Source organism: Phascolarctos cinereus, unplaced genomic scaffold, assembly GCF_003287225.1.
Source record: "Phascolarctos cinereus isolate Bilbo 61053 unplaced genomic scaffold, phaCin_HiC Scaffold_726;HRSCAF=1367, whole genome shotgun sequence".
Lineage (NCBI taxonomy): Eukaryota > Metazoa > Chordata > Mammalia > Diprotodontia > Phascolarctidae > Phascolarctos > Phascolarctos cinereus.
This window is the reverse complement of record NW_027556098.1, coordinates 304,624,371-304,645,035: the sequence shown is the minus strand read 5'-3', so window position 1 is coordinate 304,645,035 and position 20,665 is coordinate 304,624,371. Positions and strand designations below refer to the sequence as shown.

General features: G+C 39.6%; 1 protein-coding gene across 1 annotated transcript; it reads right to left on the bottom strand.

Annotated features, from left to right (window-relative positions):
• Positions 1-5,456: 5,456 nt before the first annotated feature.
• Positions 5,457-14,285, bottom strand: TEX12 (testis expressed 12). Its single transcript, XM_020989753.2, has 5 exons — positions 14,118-14,285; positions 11,212-11,293; positions 9,138-9,252; positions 8,983-9,034; positions 5,457-5,885 (listed from the first exon to the last, which is right to left on the bottom strand). The coding sequence occupies exons 2-5, from the start codon at positions 11,272-11,274 to the stop codon at positions 5,741-5,743; spliced, it is 375 nt and encodes a 124-aa protein (XP_020845412.1). The 5' UTR covers positions 11,275-11,293; positions 14,118-14,285; the 3' UTR covers positions 5,457-5,740.
• Positions 14,286-20,665: the final 6,380 nt, after the last annotated feature.

Here is a 20,665-nt window from a genome sequence, read left to right as displayed (position 1 = left end):
TGTCATTTCTTCTTACTGCTATTCCAGTATTTTGTGTTTAATTTTCATAGTAAAGTGAGTCAACAAATAACATGCAATAACAATAACAAAATAACAAATAATATGCAACAAATAATAATTTCCCAAAAATCAGTTAGCACCTTTGAAAACCCTAGGGAAATCACTTAACCTTTGTCTGCCTGCGTTTACTCATCTATAAAATAGGTATAACAAAATAGCACCTACCTCCCAGGGTTGTTGATGGGATAAAATATAACATCTGGGGAGAAGGGGAATGGAAGAAGAACTGGCCAATCAAGGCTTAGTCCTGGGAGTACCTGGATGTTTGATGAGCCATGTAGTTAACCTTTAGTTTTTACCCAGCAGTGGGACAAGGCTTTTCAAACTGTCTTCTAAGCCTGCATACAAAAGCCTCCAACTTGACTGGTTCTTCATTCTGGCTGTCTATGTCTAGGTGAGGGAGGAAGGATGTTCTATGTCTCTGGCAGCCAATATACTCTCAACACCCAGATCACATGAAGCCAGCACATGTGGCCTTGCTGTTGCTTCAGTCCCTTTTATATGTTTTCTCTTGTTTTGGGAAACACTAGGGATGTAATAAATTAGGTAGTAAGCATCAGTGATAAAGATTTGTACCCAAGTTTTCTGAGTCCAGAACCAATTCTCTTTCCATTGCACCATGCTGCCTCCCAAGACTCAGCATCTAGTATTTAACTCTCCGCTCTCTAGATTGATTCCCCTCAAAAAGCGTTGGGAGCACGGATTGCTTTTGCCTTTCTTTGCATACCTAGTGCTTAGCACAGGCCTGGAACATAAAAGGTACTTGACAAATGCTTGCTGACTTGACCTCAAGTTCAACCTCCCTCTCTGTAGATAACTCCTAAATACAGATCTCTGAATCAGATTGCTCTCAATTTCAGCCTCACATTTCCAGCTGCCTGCTAGACTTTTCTACTTCACTTTTCCATTATCATCTCTAACTCACTTCTCCCAAATCAGTCTACTCCTGATTTTCTTATTTCTGTTCAGAGTTTTGTCAAATTTTCATCATGCCACTCCTCTGCTCGAAAATCTCCTCTGTCTACAAAAAAAAAAATTTCAAACTCCTTAATTTGGTATTCAAGGCCTTCCACACTCATGGCCCAACACGTATCTCCAGTCCTATTACTCCTTTACCTGATGCTTAAACTCTGGCTAACCTACTCTCTCCACCATTCCTGAAACACTTTTACACTTCAGTCTCTCCATATGTACTCATTTCATTCTCCCCTGATCATGCTATTTCTCAACTCTATGCCTTTCAAAATGCCATTCATCTTTCAAGGCCTAATTCTTACCTTATTCCATAAAACCCATCCTGACCACTCCAATCCAAATTGATTACCTTCTCTAAAATCCTGTAGCTCTTATTGTCTATACTTTTATCTGACACTTAGATATTTGCTTTTTTATGATTAGTTATGGGATTTATAGGTGATACAACTAGGGAGATAAGATGGGTGCTAATTATATAAAGACTTGAATACTGAGCTACAGAGATTGGATTTTTAGCTTGTAAGAAGTAAGAGGATATTTATCATTTTATGATCTATGGCTAATTAGTTCACATTTCTTATCTCCTTGCTAGCTTATAAACTGAGAATAGTGGCAATGTCTTCTATTCTTTGTATCCTTCATAGCACCTAATACAGTGTCGTACATAGAAAAGATAATAAATACTTCTTGAATGAATTATTTTGTTCCTTAATATTTTTTCTTTTCTTTTTTTTTTTTTTTGGTAAGACAACTGGCACACAGCTAGTGAGTATTATGTGTCTGAGGCCGCATCTGAACTCAGGTCCTCCTGACTCCAGGGCTGGTGCTCTATCCACTTCACCATCTAGCTGCCCCAATATTTTTTAAAAACCCATTATTTCATCAGTGTGGAATGTTCCTCACATGTCAAGTGATAATCTTCATCATGTGCCGTGGTCAAAAAAAAAAAATCAATACTGGGTAACCAATCTTTCCGTGATCAGTCTCAGGACAAATATCTTTACCTAGTAACAAAGGCTAAAGCATTATATCCAGCAGGCTACTATTAAAATCAGAGCCTTAGTAATCGTGGTGTCCAGGACAAGATGCAGGAAATGTACCCTCAAATCAATAAATTAATCAACATTTATCAAATGCTTACTATGTACCAGACAGCTAGGTGGTGCAGCAGTCACAGCTCTGGGCTTGGAGTCAGGAAGACCTGAATTCAAATCCAGCCTCAGATATTAGATTTAGATCCTGGGCAAGTCACTTAACCGCTATTTGCCTCAGTCACCTCAACTGTAAAATGGGCATAACAACAGCACCTACTCACAGGATTGTTGTGAGGATCAAATGATGTATCTGTAAAAAGTGTTTGGCACAGTGCCTGGCCCAAGCCAGCCTTCATTGACCTTCTGGGCCTGGCTCCTTACTTCCAGACTTCAGAAACATGTTTCTGTTGTTGCCCCATCCTGAAATTTTTCTTAATGCCTGGGGCCTCTTCACCCTGTCATATCCAACCACACCTGTAGTCTTCTCAACCTGTAATATCCCTCCACACAGCCAGCTCCCCTTCTCCTATTAGTGAATTCTTTCTGGAGCACCCACTTTCTGAAGACCACTTCCTGGTTCTGTTCCCTTCCTGGTCTGGCTACTCACTTCCAAACTTCAAAAACATGCAAATACCTTCGTCTCCCTACCCTTCCATTCCCCCCCTGCTTTTTCAGCTCCTTTCTGTATGTTTTCTCCCATTAGAATGTAAACTTGTTGAGGGTAGGATCTTTCTTTTTTGCTTGTACTTGTGTCCTCAGAGCTTAACACAGTTAAGTGACACACAGTAAGTGCTTCCTTCCTTCCTACTCAGAGAGCTGCAGATAGTGAAATGCAAAAATGAGATAATGGGGATTTAGTGGGTCTATAACAGGACAAGAGGAAATATACATGAATCAACGTAAGGAAGAAGCCACACTACAGTATGTGAACTCCATCAGCAAAAAAGCCTTTAACAGTTCATCAGTTTTGCCTACCAGGTCATCTTTAAATTTTCTCCTCTGGCTGCACCTCTCAAATGACTGGTTGAGGCACTGGAGATTAAAGGTCCACTCAACCTTAAGATCCAGTTTACTTCAATCTCCATCTTATTCTATATAGCCCTGAACAAACAGTGAATAACAAAGGCCCATGTAGCCAATGTCGCCACGTAGATTGAAGTCTCAAAAGACCAGACAGCCTTCCCTGCAATACCCTAGTCCTTGATGTACCTCTCCCACAAGCTGATCTAAGCAGACTGACTGGTGGAAAGTGCTCATCAGAAAGGAAACTGGGAAGGGTTACCTACAGAAAAGGTCTTACTTATGGTGAAGAACTCTTGAAGAATCATACACCCCATTATCATGCACTCCAATCATAAAAACTTGGAACACCTCCAGGGCATCACCAATAAAAATAATGCTTAACCTACCAGGCATTATTTTTACTGGATAAATTTCACCATTGCCTACGTTCCAAGATAATAAAATCAGAAGGCTGATTCCCTCAAGATCATCAACTCATTTCCCTAATGGATTAGCCAGACACCCTACAGACTAAATTCTGTCATCATTCAGTCTCAACTAGACCTATTAGATCTGATCTACTAGCAAAAGATTTTTAAAATGCCTATATACAAACCAAGTTATCTGCATTCTATGAAAGTACACTTGAAGGAAAGTCAGTGTCTGATGGATTCCTGTACCTCCATTCTTACCTGTTTTTCCCAGCAAAGTTCAATGGGAAATATCCCAACTTTGTCTAGTGGCAGGTCCACACAGTCCTATTTAAGACCTCAAAGCACTATCATTTTGGATTACTGGTGGTACGTCCAATCCTTTGTGATATACACCAGGGGTAATTAGCTCATGGACAAGAATGCTGCAACCCCTGCCAATATCCCTCCGAAAGGCAAGAGTCCTATACTGACATAATCCATACCCTAAGTGACCATCACATATATATTTCTTCTGAAAGACGATTATACTGATTGAACAAGACAGTATCATGTGAAGAAAGCATTGGAAATGTATACTGAAAGAGCTGTAGAGTATGGGGCCCAGACTAATGCAGTTATCTCTTGCAATAGTGTATTCTTAAAATTAGTCTTATCTGAAAGTACAAACTGTGAGTGGCTCACAGTCACTTCTAACCCCTCTAGACTAAAAGTTAACCAGTTAGTCAAGTGCAATACTAGAACACCAGTATTACAGTATGTTGCCCACAGTATAAGGAATAAATAAGGATATCTTCATAATTAGTTATCAACCTTTGGGTCTCATAACTCTTGAAACAAAGTTCACAAACCTCTGAAAATCTGCAAGGATATTATACAAACCCAAGACACGGGACATACAAAGTCTTAGAGGCCATTTTCTATTCATCACCTTATATACAGATCAAAATTATACTTCCATATCAAAGCCCAGACGTCCAATGTGGTAAACATAAGGGCTCGGAATCTGGCAGAGTCAGTAAGCTATCAATGGTAATGGTCTTGGTGGTAATGGCCTTAAAGGTTCTGTAATAATGCAGAGTTTTAACTTCCTGCCCTTCTTCTTGGCAAATAATTCCAGAACTCTGACAGAAGATACACAAGGGCTAAATAAGTCTATTCTATCATCCTTTTTCTAAAATTCCTGCAAAGCTGAAGTTTCTGGCAGAGTCAATGAATAGATCTAGTTAGCTGAAATTGGTGCTTCTGCATAATTATACTACTTATGTAGGGATATGTTTTTAAAAGATTTCTCTTCTTTTTTTTTTTTGGCCTCACCTATACTCAAGAGGCAACATGGCATAGCAGACAGGAAAATTTGGGTTCAAATCCCAAGTAATGTGCCAAGGATCACACAGCTTGTGTCAGAACCAGAACTTAAACTAGGTCTCTTTCTGCTGTGGAAGAATGCATAAGATCCATCCAAAAATGGAATGAATTTCCTCAGAAGTACTGCATTCACTTTTCAAGAAGAAACTGAACAACCAAGCATGTGCAGGAATACTCTAGAGGGAACTGTACTAGATGACCTCTAAGGTTCTTTCTATCTCTATGGAAGGCTATGATTTTATGAGAACTATCTCAGTAAAACATATTAATTAACTTAAAAGCATCTTTGCTGAGTCATGTATACTAACCACTAATGAAAGCAAAGAGTGTTCCTAAATAACATATGGAACTCAATTTAATGAGTACTTTAGATCAACTTTCTAATCAAGTAATGTTAAGAAAATAAATCATGAAACACATCTTTTAAATTGTACCAAGAAAATGTCAAGAAAATGATACACATACTGATTAATATGATGAAATATTATCAGATTCACTTTCAAACTGGTTTGTGTTCATTTATCCTGGGAAGTCTTCTTTAAAATGCTAGGAGTTTTAACACAAACAGAAAATTATCCACATGTGATTAGGCAAACAAAATTTTGCATTTTTATGAAGTATGCCAGTTATTGAAACTTCAAGACAAAAACCAAATACGTGAAACTGATATCTAGCTTAAAAACTATCAAATCCAACAAAAATTCTTGAATATTCCCTTCTACAAATGAACTGTATACATTTTCTATAACTACTAAAGATAGGTGATGAATATTATATTTTCAAAGCACATATTAGCATTCTTTAAATACACAACAGAAATGGTACACAAACAGCTTGGTATCTCATATTATTTTGTACATATACTTCATTTTAGCTTTGTAGAGTATTTGCAATCATTGTGAATCTTTGCCTCAGACTCTCTCTTTTTTGTTTCAGAAGGTTTTCTAAAGTACTGGCTTCTTTGAAGATTGCATCAAACTCCTCAATGTAAGAAGCATCCACTGCTGCTCTCTCACTATTAAAAGGAAAACAAACCTAAAATTAAAATGTTATAAAATCCAATCATAATCAATTTGTTAGATGCTATTTACTTTAATATGTTGTTTAGACATTTCTTTCAAACATCTTTCTGTGATGAAGATAGTTCCATAAAAGTTAAAGTCTTATGACACTTCAATAAACATATATCCTAAATTTGTAACTGTAATATTAATATTCATTTTATACATTCACATAAACAAAGAATTAAATAAGCTATTTGTAGTTTATATGACTGCCCTATATTTGACACCAGGTTATCAAAGTACTCTTGAATTTTTCTGAATACATTTTTAAAGATTTAAAATTCAAAAAACTGTAAATGTCATCACAATTAAGAAGTACTTTTCTTAAAAGTATCTATCTATAAGAAAACCAAAAAAATTATATTTAGCACTAAACTAGGCCAAGATGGACCAAAATTCCAATTCCACCACTTATTAGCCATGTTACCTTGGGAAAGTCACTTAACCTTTGAACTGTGGTTCCTCAGGTGTAAAATATGGGGCCTGATCTAGATGACCTCTGAGGTCCTTTGAAGTTCTAAAGCTCTTAACTCTCATGAATCAAAGGTCTATCCAGTTGAGTAGAACTGCTGACAATGGCACTGAACGACATACAGCTCAAAGGCCATTCAAATCTGGATTCACATGGATTACTAGCTTCAAATTAGTAGTATTTTAGATAACAGTACCTCATTTGGTTTAAGCCACCACCCACAGTCCCAGCTTAGTTGAACACCTCTGATAGACAATCTAAACTCAGTCTTTACTAGTAGCAGCCTAGACAAGAATATGTGAGTTTTCAAAGAACATATGCATTTTAAAAATAATTTAATCGGCACTAAAATAATTGGGTAAAGGAGCAGAGAAAACAATGTCAGTGCACACACTTAAGGGATTAGGGTGTCACACCCAAATAAACAATGGAAAAAAAACAATAACCTCAATGTCATTCTCTGACATGGCTATACCGAAGGCTGGAAAGATTCCCTCACACAGTAGCTGAATCTCTAAGCATCTGCAGCTCTCCACATTCCCAGGTGTAGTAAGGAAATTATCTTTCTCACTCAGTACTCTTCAACTTTATGGAAGCTGGGAAAAAGGCTATACTCTGCTGTTCTCCTTCCTGAACCAGTTACTAATGACAAGTTCTTCTCACAGAGACTCAGTTGCTGTCCTAAGGCAATCACCCTGAGCCCTAGACAAATCATATGCCTCAATGCTAGGCAGGGGGCATACTTTTGCCTTAGCCCTTAGCATAGTGACACATATTAAGTACTTAATAAATGCTTGTTTACTGACTATGCATACAAAGATAAAAAGGAAACAATCCCTGTCTTCAAGGAACTTACATTCTAATAAACATAAATAAATGACAATAAAAAAACAAACAAGGTAACCTTGGATAGGAAGACACTAGCTGATGAGAACAGGACAGGCTTCCTATAGAGGATGGCACTTGAGCTGAGTTTTGATGCAAGCCAGGGACTCCAAAGGGCAGAGGAGAGGAGGAAGAGCATGCTAGACATGGTGCACAGCCTGCTCAAAGTCATGAAGACAGAAGACAGGAGTATCATGTGTGAACAATAGAAAGGAGGCCATCACAGACCGACCGTAGGGTGTGTGGAGGGGAATAATAAGTAAGGAAAACTGAAAAGGTAGAAAGGTGTCAGATTGTAAAAAGCTTTAAATGCCAAAAAATGTATGTATTTGAAGCCAAAAGTAATATGTCATTGAAGTTTACTGAACAGAGGAGACAAAAGGTCTACAGGGTCTACAGATCTACAATTTAGGAAAATCATTTTGGCAGTTTTGAGGAAAATGGATTACAGTAGAGAGAGGGCAGGGAGTCCAACTAAGAGGCTATTAAAATAGTCTAGGCAAGAGGTGATGAAAGCCTGAACCAAGGTGACGGCTGGGTGACTGGAGAGAAGGGGACATATGCAAGACATATCTGGATATAGAAACAAGATTCAGCAACTTACTGGATATGTAGGGTGAGAATGAGGAATCAAGGATGACACTAAGATTGTGAACCTGGGTTACTGGAAAGACAGTGGTGCCCTCAACAATAATTGGAAAGCTTAGAAGACTTATGGATTGGGGCGGGGGGAAAGATGAGATCTGTTTTGGTCATGAGTTTAAAATGCCTACTAGACATCATTAAAAATGTCCAATATGCAGTTGGCAATACAAGACTAGAGGTCAGGAGAGCACCTAATACTGGATATAGATCTAGAAGTCATCTGTGTAGAGATTATAACTTAATCCACGGGAGCTAATTAGGTCTACAAACAAGAAAGTATATAAAGGAAAAGGGAGCCCAGGAAAAAGCTTTGGGATACATCATCTAGGATGTGACATGGATGATGAACCAGCAAAGTAACCTGAAAAGAAAAAGCAAGATAGGAGATTTACATCATGAAAACACAGATAAGAAAGATTATTCAGGAAGACAGAGGTGGTCACCAGTGTTAAATGCTATAGAAAGAATACGAAGGATGAGGATGAGGTTTGAGAAAAAGCCATGTGAAATTTAGTCCTTGCCCCTAAGATGTGTCTCTATCACTGCAGTAATGCCGTAAGGTTCACCTATGGTGGCCATTTAGCAGGATCTTTTTGAGATCCACACCTCCTGATGCTAGAAACCCAAGGAGAAACTCATTCAATAAAAGTTCTTTTTGCTACTACACTGTGTTTTTCATGCTGTTGTTCTCACAAATCAAACCCATGCCCTCCATAGGGTATTCAAATCATTTTTTTAAAAAGGGGTATTGATGTCAATTCACTAGCTGAAAAGAATATGTCTCCCTCCAGCAGGCACTTTACATTGTCCACAATCCATCCATGTCCTAAAAACAATACAAATAGTCTCTGAACATCACTAACTTCACCACAAAGAAAGGCTGTGGTAGATTTAAAAATCTCCAAGTCTTTATTTACAGAAATAAATCCCTAGTTCTTTCTATTAACTTTCCAAAATAAAGCTTTAACTTTGCTATTAAATCAATACATATTCTAAGACAAAGTCTTTTCCAAACTATGAATTTAGAATATATTACATGTACTTGCCTTAAAATCTGTGCATATTTAGTCAACAGTAGATTAATCTCCTTGCTCATATCTGCTAATTAAAAAGGCAGAGTTTTGAAATTATATCTTTGTCCATTATAAAATAAATTGCTCTTTCATTCTATTTGTGAGAATTATACATATTTGTACATCACCATTTAAAACTTTCTCCAGGACTTCGGCTTTATAAAATGATGGCATAGCACTTTCAGAAAAAGTAGAATCTGATTTTGCAAGAGAAGACAACTGTGGACCCACTGAAGTTTCATTCTATTAAAAGAAATAGAGAAAATGGGGATATAGTAAGATTCCTGTGAATACCATCTATACACATAAAACAAGCTATCGAAAAAATAACTGAGGGTGACAATTTTTTTCTTGAATACAGTATTACTCTATTAGGTTCAGAGGATTAGAGCCTAAACAGACTTTAATCTAACCCCTTTATTCTTCTAGCGTGAAAATTGCCTAATTTACAACCAAGGAAAAGTTTAGATAACAGGAAGATTAAAGCTCTACACAATAATCTTTATTTTAGTTTTTGGTATCTGGTGATAATAGCTTTACAGTACTTCCCAAATAAACAAACACACTTGATAGGATCTATAGTTAGTTCCACAGCATTGCAATACCAACCATCATTTGTAAACACCACTGTACTTCAAGATACCCATTGTAATAGATATCCTATAATTTTTACAATGGCAAAAAGTTCCCCCACAATGTTTCCCAAAAACCACCTGGACACTAATATTAATATCAACATATTTTTGAATTATTATCCAGGTGAGTTAACATCCCACAGCTCACATCCTAAAAGGCCTTCAGACACTGCCTCTGTTCTCAGTCTAGATCACAAATGTCATTAGAATATCTCGTTTCCAGATGTTTGTTTGCAGAAGAAATTGTTGAGTGTGCCAAACCCCAAAACAATACAGAGTCCAACAGACTGAATCCATAATCACTTAAAAGTGTTCCAATTTAACAAACCACTAAGAAAAGACAAATGAAAAAAGCGTATAACTAAAAGTATAATATGGCTGACTGGGTAGTCCATTACGTGTGTCCTATTATTAGTACATAACTAGGACAGAAATTGCAAACAGACTGTGAGATGAGCCCATAATTGAATAAGTAGAAGAATGAAAGTTAGATTTCACTTGCTAAACTCAGTGGTACTTTCAGTAATGCTAAGTTGCTCCTTGACACATAAAGCCAAATTTTTCACCTATTTTCCCATAATGATGTACAACTGCACATCATACATCAATATGGAATACCGCAATAAAAACTACAGACAATACAAAGGTCAATGAAGGGGCATATTTTGGGCTTAAGTAGGCTGCATCAAATTACCAACAATGATTTGTGCACAAAAAATGGCATAAGGGATATCATAATAAATGTGAGTGGAAAAGGATGTGAGCAAGTAGTGCTGGTTAGAGTGAGGGGCATTAGACTGGACAGCCTGAACGCTGCATTGGTACTTATATTGAAACATCAAAGTGGTTTATTCCTCTATGGATGACTTATAGATTTATGATTACTGATGACAGCATGGACAAGAATTGTACAGGATATGGTTGGGTTATAGGTTCGAGGAGTTCCCACATAGATGAGATCACTGCACTACTAAAGAACTGAACTATGGCTTAGGATCATGCTAGTGCTTAGAAAACAGCAAAATTTATATAAGGAATTAGTGTTCATGAGACCACAGATTTAGAGTTGTAAACACCGCTGTACTTCAAGATACCATTGTAACAGATATCCTATAATTTTTACAATGGCAAAAAGTTCCCCCACAATGTTTCCCAAAAACCACCTGGACACTAATATTAATATGAACATATTTTTGAATTATTATCCAGGTGAGTTAACATGCCACAGCTCAAATCCTAAAAGGTCTCAAATCCTCAAAGCCTGAAAGGCCACAGGGTTTAACACTCTTATTTTACAGATGAGGAATCTATGGCTCAGAGATTTGGTCAAGTGGCTTGCCCAGGGTAACACAGCTAGTGTCCGGAACAGGATTTGAAATGAGGTCTTCCTGACTTCAACTCCAGCTCTCTAATCACCAAAAAACATTGTGCCTGAGGTGCTTGGTTTGAGAATGTCAAGTTATCAAATCTAGCTATCGATTTAAATTTCTTTATAGGAAGAAACCTAAGTAAATGGAATGGGAAAAAAACAGTGACCTAAAAAACATCTGAGAAGCATAGAACTCACCTCTATCTCTCTTGGTCGCTTACAACTTTTACTCTCCAAAGATTTCACTAGTTGACTTGCCATAGTATCTCATACACAATTTCTGTAAAGTCAAAAGTAATGCCTAATTTAGGTGCAAATTATATCAAAGCTTAGGTTCTTGATATCTGAAGGTCCTTACTGAAAAACATCTGAAAATAGAAAGATTTTCAAGCCAGTGATGTGTTAGTCTTAATTCATCTACTAAAATGGTGTTAAATATTTTTTAAAAGCTACAGCAAAGGACTAGCAGGCACACTATGTACCAAAATATTTTGTAAGGAATCTGTAATTTTGTAAGGAATACTGATGTTTAAAAAATCTTTTTTGTCTTGTTTCAGTAGTGCCTAATACAAATCTCTTACCTTCTAAGAATTATACAATCTTAAAAATGAAAGGACTCTTAGGGATGAATTTTTACCCCAGCCTCCTCAATTTTAGATGAAGAAACTAAAGTTAAATGATCTGGTCAAGGCCACAAAGCTAGTCAGTTCAGTGATACAGCTAAAATTTTTTTAAGTCTCCTTACCTTTTAATTCAATTCTATTTCCACAACTACCTTCAAAGAGCTTTAGTTTATTTTTTTAAATAAAGACAAATTTTCTCTGTAACTCTGAAGATTCTTCTGCATACAAAGGTGTTAATTTGTTTATCTTGGTAATTTATTTACAACACAGCCATGCCCTCAATTTATGTATTTACCATATTGGTAGCTTTAGAGCTAATTAGAACCTTAGAGAACAACTAATCCATCTTCTTCCTGCTACCCTCAGGTACAGAGATTAAATGATTTGCCCATGTCACAAAAGAAATAAGAAGGAAGAGCTAAGTGCTCTGACTTCAGATCCTACCAACTGTACCACACCACATCTCAGATCTGAGATGCTCTAATATCTGTCCAGTTTCTCTATTCTTATTCTCAAGCAGACTGAGCTAAGTTGTTTATTTATATCTAATATTCTTTAATATAAAAATAGGTAAGATTCTTAATACATTCAGTATAGCACTCAATCACTATTTGTCCCTTTAGACATTACTTGGTTTCCTTGCTCCGGAAATCTAAGAAAAAAAATTAAAAAGCAGCTACTGTCAGGAGGCAGACTAAGATTCAGATGATATTTGCCTTCAGGATAATAGTGACATTTGGCGTCAGGAAACATTATGCCACTGAGTCTAAGTCCAATAATGTTGGGGTTTATTTTTCTTTCTCTAGACAACCTGTCTTCTCCCATTTTCCGTATTTGCTCTCTCTTCACCTTCCCGGGCAAGAAAAGTGGTGTGGTGGAAATTTAACTGTCATCAAAAACAGGAAAATGATCTATTTATAAGAAAATACCCACAGCTGCTATACTTATATTAGGAAGAAAAGTTCCAAACTCACATGGGTGAATAAATTTGGATATATTAACACAACATTGTAGTGTCAAAAAATAATAACTATGAAGCATACAAGGAAATATATAAAGCTATGGTGTCAGCTAGGTGGTTTAGTGGATAGGGTGCTGTGCTTGGAGTCAGGAAGATCTCAGAAACTTCTTACCTTGTGTGACCTTGGGCAAGTCACAACTTCTGTTTACCACCGGAGAAGGAAATAGTAAACTACTCCAGTATTTTTGCCAAGAAAACCCCACCAACAGAAGTCAGGACTGAAACAACTGAACAACAAATGGTCTCAGGAAGATCTGGGTGCAAATCCCACTCTTGACAATAAAAAACTGTATGAGTCTGGGCAAATCACTTATGAGGCTTTGGACTGAATGACCTATCAGGTCTCTTCCAAATCTAATTCTACAATCCTACATCCTACAGAGATGAAGTGGGATGAAAGTAGCTGAATTGGAACCACATATACTACACTTTTATTTTTTAAAAGAAGAAAAAATGTAGGAAAACATCCCAAAGTTGGTCGAACTTCAGGCTGATCTGAAAGAAAACCATACCCAAAGCAATTTTTTCAATGTGGTTTGGGAATTCTTCTGGGAATTCTTTGGAGTTTGGGGTAGTTTTCCACCTTGTTTTATATGCTTAATTAATTGCTTGTTGATAATTATTAACCAAATAAAAATCAGTTTCTAAAAGAAAAGGGCACTTGGCTGAGCCTGAATAAACTGGTTTAGCCAAATTCCTCTTTTCCAACTACTCAACTGTGGACCAGCTGTCACACCACAGCAGGTCAATGGGTCTCAATTTCCTCATTTGTAAAATTCAGGGTGGGGAACCTGTGGCCCCAGGCCACTTGTAGCCTTCCATTCTAGGTCCCTGGGTGGGGCCTTTTGACTGAGTCCAAGTTTTACAGAACAAATCTTATATTACAGTCCAAAGGCCTCACTTGAGGACCTAGAGGGCCAGCCTGCAGGGCGCAGGTTCCCCACCTCTAGGGTAATCTCTAGCATTCTAGGATCTTGCCAGTCTCACCTCCCCTCTTTTCTCTCTAGACTCTTCCCCTTTTCTTCTCCCTTCCCCCAGTGTGTTCTTATATCTGCAACATTTAACCCTTCACTATTCGGATTAATAGCAAACAATACATTTACCCAGCTTGATTCAAGGCCAGAAAAACCCACCCAACCCCTAGCCCTCCCCCCGCCCGCCTTGGACCCTTCTCCCACTTCCCCTCCACTCTATCCCCTTAAGCCGCCTCCCCTCGTCGCCCCCTCCCCTCGCTCCCCTCCACCCCGCCCTGGTCAGGCCCTTCCCCAACTCTGTGACCTGAGGCCTGGGCTAACATCACGCTGAAAATTACCACAAACCATCCGCTCCTCCTTTCCTGCCCCTTCTCTCCCTCACCCCCACCCCCCAGGCCGGGTGGCTTCACGCCCACGCTCTGCAGTCCTCCTCAGACGAGGGTCCCAGACGCCATACTCATTCCCCTCACCACACGCCCACTTTACCCTCGGGCGCCAGACTCGGTGTCCCTCGTCCTCCCCTCAGCTCCGGCCCTGCCACGTGCTCTGACACGTGACAGGACAGGCCGGGGGTAAGGGGCGGAGCCCAGCTACGTTACCGCAAGGGAAGCTCCCCGGGAGGAGGGGGCGTGCTCAGAGCCCCTAACGGTCACAGAGCCTCAGCGCGCGACACTCCCCCAGCAGAGCGTAGACGTGCCCACGTGACCGAAAGGCCATCACTACCTGCTCCACCTTAGTCTATTTTTCCAGCCCCACCCAAGGTGTCACCCATTGTGAACACGAATGAACTACAAAGTTGCCGTGTATTTTTTGTAGTCGTGTCAGTCCTACTCTTTGTGACCCCATTTGGGATTTTCTTGGCCCTGCTCCAGTTCATTTTAGAGATGAGAAAACTGAGGCAAACCAGGTGAAGCAACTTGCCCGGTCACAGTTTGGAAATGTCTGAGGTCACATTTGAACTCAGGTCTTCTTTACTCCAGGTCCAGTACTCTGTCCAGTTCAACACCAAACTGCCTACCTCACAACTTGTTGTTTGTCCTTTATTTGGAAGAGGACCAATGACATCATGGGTGATGACTTGCACCTGAATTAGATTTAAGACAGAGTTGTACAAAGTCATTGGACTCAGTCCCACTTCCAGAGTCATCAAAGTCCAGTGGTAAGACAAAACATGGGATGACACTGTGGAGCTCTTAGAGCTTGGTTAGACATAAAAGACACTGAGATCATCCTCCACATCCGGAGCCATCATCAGTCATCTTCACTCTGTCCTGCCACTGGACTGTGACAACTGGAAGAGAGTGAGGCCAATGACTTCATGCATGAACTCTGCCTCACTTAAATGCAATTTATGCACACGTCAAAAGATATTACCTATACCATTTTACCATTTTTACCTATTTCAAAGTCCTGTAGTGACAGGCAAGTGATGAAGCAGCCAGTGAGGATACACTGGGAACTGTAGTCACAACCCTGCACACAGGCAGCCCAGACCATAAGGATGTCTTGTCACTTGAAGCAGCAATGGGATTCAGAAGTCCCCTAGGTGTCTAAGCAGCCTTTTAAGGACCACACTGCTCACCTCCTGGTATCAGGAAGGGGCTAGAAAAGGTGCCCTAAAAACTGTCTGCTTAACCAACTCCGACCTGTTTACCAAGGCAGGCAGGGATCGCACCCTGCAGTTGAAACACAAAGTGTACAAAAATTTCTGCAGATGATTCCACTTATCATCACAAGGAATATGTGCACACTTATGGACAACACAAAATCCAGTAGACCTGAAAGATGAGCAGCTCTTGTTGAGAGAGAAATCGATAGGTATTTCATCCAAATAGCAGCCCTGAAAGAAACAAGGCTGGCAAATGAAGGCCAGTTTACTGAAGTCAGAGCTGGATACACATGAAGTGTGGAGTGAAGGGGGGAGTGCTGTGAAGCTGATGTAGGTTTTGCAATCAAAACTAATCCAGTCAACAAGGTTATATGCCACCAAAAGGAGCAAACAACAGGCTCGTGACAATGTGATTGCCATGTGAAGGAAAATGCCCACAACACCTTCTTCAGTGCCTACACTCCCACCATGACAAACCCTGATAAAGTCAAAGAAAAATTTTATAAACTTCTGAAGACCCTTCTCATCAATGTGGCAAAAAGAGGACATGCTTATAATTCTAGGTGACTTTAATGTTAGAGTAAACATAGACTACCAGACATGAAAGGGGGTCCTTGGGAAGAATGGAGTTATAAACAGCAACAGCAATGGTCACTTTCTACTGAAAACTTGTACATCTCATGATCTCATCACCAATACTATCTTTCATTTACCTAAATGTAATAAAACTTCATGGATGCATCCTCACAGCAAACATTGACATTTAAAGACTGTGTGATTGTAAGAAGAGACAGACAGGATGTGAGAGTGAAGAAGGCAATGAATGTATGGTGCAAAGTGCTGGACTGATCATAGACTTACTGTCTTCAAGCTAAATATTCACATTCAACAAAAGTGGCAGCTGGAGCTTTGGAAAGCAATATGAGTACCAGTAGACTTAATGTCAACAGATTAGAACATTTCTCTAAGCAGGAGCAGTTCATTCATTGCTAATTTAGAGGGAAAGTTGAACTAACACACAGTTGGAGCAGAAAAAGAGTAAGCAGCTTTCAGATATTTGGTGTACAGCACTATATTTGCTCATCTGGGTCAGAACACTTGAAAATATTAAGACTGGTTTGATGAAAATGATGGGGAAATTCAGAACCTATAAATGAAAAACGAGAACTCCACAGGGTTTACCAGCAGGATAGTTCATCCACCTCTAAGAAAGCAGCATGTAACTTCATCAAAAGTAGAGTACAATTGAAGCTTAGACAGATGCAGGATTCTTGGCTCCGTAAGAAGGCAGATGAAATTCAATTTTACGCTGATAGTAACAATTCAAAGTGCTTTTATGACACCTTGAAGACTATTTATGATCTAAATACCTTGGGTGCATCTCAGCTACTCAGTGTTGATGGAGCTACATTGATTAGTGATAAGGACGTGATCTTGGAGATGGACTGAACACTAGTGTTCTCAACAGACCGTCATCAATCAATGCTGGAGCCATTGACCATTCACTTCAGGTTGAAGTCAATCCCTCTCTAGACAAATTTCCAACTGAAGAAGAGGTTTTGAATGCCATTAGGCTCTTCTCCTGTGGCAAAACACCTGGTGCTGATTCTGTTCCAGCTGAGATTTACAAGGTGGGGGTCCATTGCTCATACAAAAGCTGACTGAAATTTTCCAGGTTATATGGCAAAAGGAGGTTATCCCTCAGGACTTCAAGGATGCTTCCATTGTCCATCTCTATAAAGGTAAAGGAGACAAGATTGTCTTGTGACAATCACAAGGGAGTCTCTCTTAGTCATTGCTGGCAAGATTCTTGCCAGAGTTCCCCTTAATAAGCTAATCCTTCACCTGGAGGATGGGCATCTGCCTGAGAGCCAGTGTGCATCAGAAAGGGCCCGGGAATGGTTGATATGATGTTTGCTGCCCCACAGTTCCAGAAGAAATACCAGCAGAACAGAGGTCTGTACACCTTTGTCCATCTGACCAAAGCCTTTGATGCTGTCAGTCACGAGGGCTCATGGAAAATGATGTCAACATTTAGTTGCCCAGAGAAGTTCATCAGTATTGTACATCAATTTCATGAAGGCATGTTTGCCTGGGTTCTAAATAATGGACCACACTCTCAGGCTTTCCCAGTCACTAATGGAGTGAAACAAGGTTGTGTGCTTGCTCCCATTGTTTTTAACATGGTGTTTTCAGCCATGTTGTCAAACGCCTTCAATGAGGATGAACATGACATCAAGGTCAGCAACTGCACTGATGGTAAGTTATTCAACTTGAAAAGGTTATAAGCCAAAACTAAAGGGGAGGGAGTTTTGGTGCATGATTTTTTGTTTGCAGATGATTATGCACTCAATGCAGCTTCTGAAGCTGAGATGCAACAAAGTACAGATCAATTCTCTTCTGCTTGTGCTAATTTTGGCCTAATAATTAACACCAAGAAAACACAGATGCTCCATTGGCCAGAACCACACCATCCATGTGTGGAACCATTGGTTACAGCAAATGCAAGAGTTTTGAACATTGTGGATAGGTTGACTTACCTTGGCAGTATACTTTCCAGAGATGTACACAATGATAATGAGGTAGACACATGAAATGCCAGAGCTAGCTCAGTTTTGGGGAAGCTCCAAAGGAAAATGTAGGAGAGAGGAGATATTAGACTGACTACCAAACTGAAGGTCCACAGAGCCATTGTGGGGACTTCATTGTTGTATGCTTGTGAAACCTGGACAGTATACCAGCACCATGCCAGGAAACTGAATCGCTTCCACTTGAAATGTCTTAGGAAGATTCTGAAGATCACCTGGCAGGATAAGGTTCCAGACACTGAGGTCTTTTCTCTAACTAAACTGCTAAGCATTCAAAAGCACTATTGCAGAGAGCACAACTCTGATTGGCTGGTCAAGCTGCCAGCATACATGCCAAATGTATGCTTGCCTGAAAGGCTACTTTATGGAGAGCTCACACAGGGCAAGGGCTCACATGGTGGTCAGAAGAAGTGATACAAGGACATTCTCAAGGTTTCTCTTAAGAATTTTGGAATTAGGGGCAGGTAAGTGGTGCAGTGGATAGAGCACTGGCCCTGGAGTCAGGAGGACCTAAGTTCAAATCCTGCCTCAGACCAAACACTTGACACTTACTAGTTATGTTACCCTGGGCACATCACTTAACCCCAACCGCCTAAAAAAATTTAAAAAAAAAAAGAATTTTGGAATTGATTGTGTGACATGGGAAACACTGGCACAGAACTGCCCAGCATGACATGCCCTTATCAAAGAAGGTGCTGTGCTCATCTATGAGCAAAGAAGAACTGAAGTAGCTCAAAAGAAATATGAGATGGGAAAATCTAGAGAATCCACCCCAAATGTTTGCATGGATTATTTGTACCTGACCTATGGTGGAGCATTCCATCAGCCACAGTTAGACACACTGTAACTTGACTCTAATATAATGATGTCATTTTGGTCCTCTTGGAGAACAAAAGACAGCAACCACTATTCAGCTGTCAAAGGAATATTCTAAAACACAGGTCTGGATTCTGGTGAGCTCACCTTTCCATAAACGCCACTGGCTCCTATCACCAGGCTCAGATAAGAAATCCTCTTTTTGGTGTGCAAAAGCCTTCATAACCAAGGCCCTTCTCATCTCTCCATAATTCTTATACCTTACTGCCTTCCACATACGTTGGGATCCAATGACTGGCCTCCTTGTAGATCCTAGAACAAAGGATATTAGCACTAGCCTGGGAGTGTTTTTCTCCAGCTGGGCTCCCCACTCCCACCCCCTTGCCAAGTAGCTTAGTAGGGTAGTATGCTGCTATGCCTGGACTTATAATTTGGCCTCAAACACTTCCTAACTGTTTGACCCTGGGCAAGTTATTTAACCTCTGTTTGCTTCAGTTTACTCATCTAAAAAAATGAGGATAATAACAGCACCTATCTGCCAGGGTCGTTATGAGGAACAAATGGCATTGTTATTGCTAGGTCATTTCAGTTGTGTCTGACTCTTCATGACCCCATTTTGGAGTTTTCTTGGCGGTGGTAATGAAATGGTTTGCCATTTCTTTCTCCAGCTCATTTTACAGATGAGAAAACAGAGGCAAACAGATGTAAGTGACTTGCCCAGGGTCACACAGCTAGTACGTATTGGAGGCTGGATTTGAACTCAGGAGGATGAGTCTTCCTGACTCCAGGCCCAGCACTCTATCCACTGCACCACCTAGCTGCCCTTAAATGGGACAATAACTGTAAAAGTTTTTATCACAGTGCCTGGTACTTACTAACTGCTAGCTGACTGATTGACCCCAGATTAAAAACCCCTGATTTCAATAATAATACATAGTAGATACTTAATAAATATTTGTTGAATTTAATTATAATCTCATCTGTAGCTAAAGAACTAACTGGCTTTTCCACTTCTGGAAAAGATACAACTCAACAAGCCAAAGAGTCTTAAGAAAATTCTCCTTTAAGCAGTGTTTAAGAAAGCAAAAAATACATTCACAGAACCAGGGTGAACCCAAGTTTCTGATCATTCCTTTGTATCTTCTCCGTACTTAAACTTAAAATTCTACTTTCTGCTATATTATTTAGCCATTCCATGGGTGTAGGTGGTCTCTTAACTAAATTATAAGTCTCTCCAGAAAAAGAGCCCACTCTCATTTATGTTCTTACTTCTCCATTCCCATGACAGGCAGTGTGGTATAATGGATAACCTAGATTCACATCCTCTTCTGACATCTGTTGGGTATGTAAACATGGACACTAATCATAAAATCATAGATTTGGAGTTAGAAGGGAACTCAGAGGAAGGTAATTTAGTCCAACCCTTCATTTTATAGATGAAGAAACTGGGGCCCAAAAAGGCTAAAAATGACTCATCCAAGGTTGATTCTGACTCCACAACATCTCTCACATTCATTGCCACTCATATAGCCATTAATACCTCTCACACTATTTCAGTAGCCTCCTAGCCATTCTCTTCTCCTTTTTCCATCATCCTTTCCACAGCTGCCAAACTGACAGCCCTCAACTACAGATCTGTTTTTATCACAACATTTCCCCAAAATTTTCAGCTATTCCCTAGGATAAAATACCAAATTTTCATCCTAGCATTTAAAGCCTTCTGCAACATGGTGCCCACCTATCTTATCAGTCATATTTCATATTCCCTTCAGGAACTCTCCATTCAAAGCAAATTGGCCCATTTGCTGTTTCTCATGTGAGACTTACATCTCCGAACTCCACCCCTTTGGGGGCTCACTTGTCTGGAAGGTACTACCTCCTCACCCTCCACCAGGTGGTAGTGTGGATCAAATCTGGCCTCAGACCCTTAGATTCCAATCTGGGAGGGAATTTAGGGGTCATTTAGGCCAACTCTCTCCATTTAGGTGGTGCAGTGGATAGAGTGCTGGGGTCAGGAAGAC

Bases quoted from the DNA above. Each gene is read 5' to 3' on its own strand.
- TEX12 (XM_020989753.2), bottom strand. From the start codon at position 11,274: ATGGCAAGTCAACTAGTGAAATCTTTGGAGAGTAAAAGTTGTAAGCGA. The intron at 9,035-9,137 runs GTGATGTACAAA...TTTAATTAGCAG, and splicing joins CCTGGAGAAAGTTTTAAATG to ATATGAGCAAGGAGATTAAT. The intron at 5,886-8,982 runs GCAAGTACATGT...TCCTTTTAATAG, and splicing joins AAATATGCACAGATTTTAAG to TGAGAGAGCAGCAGTGGATG.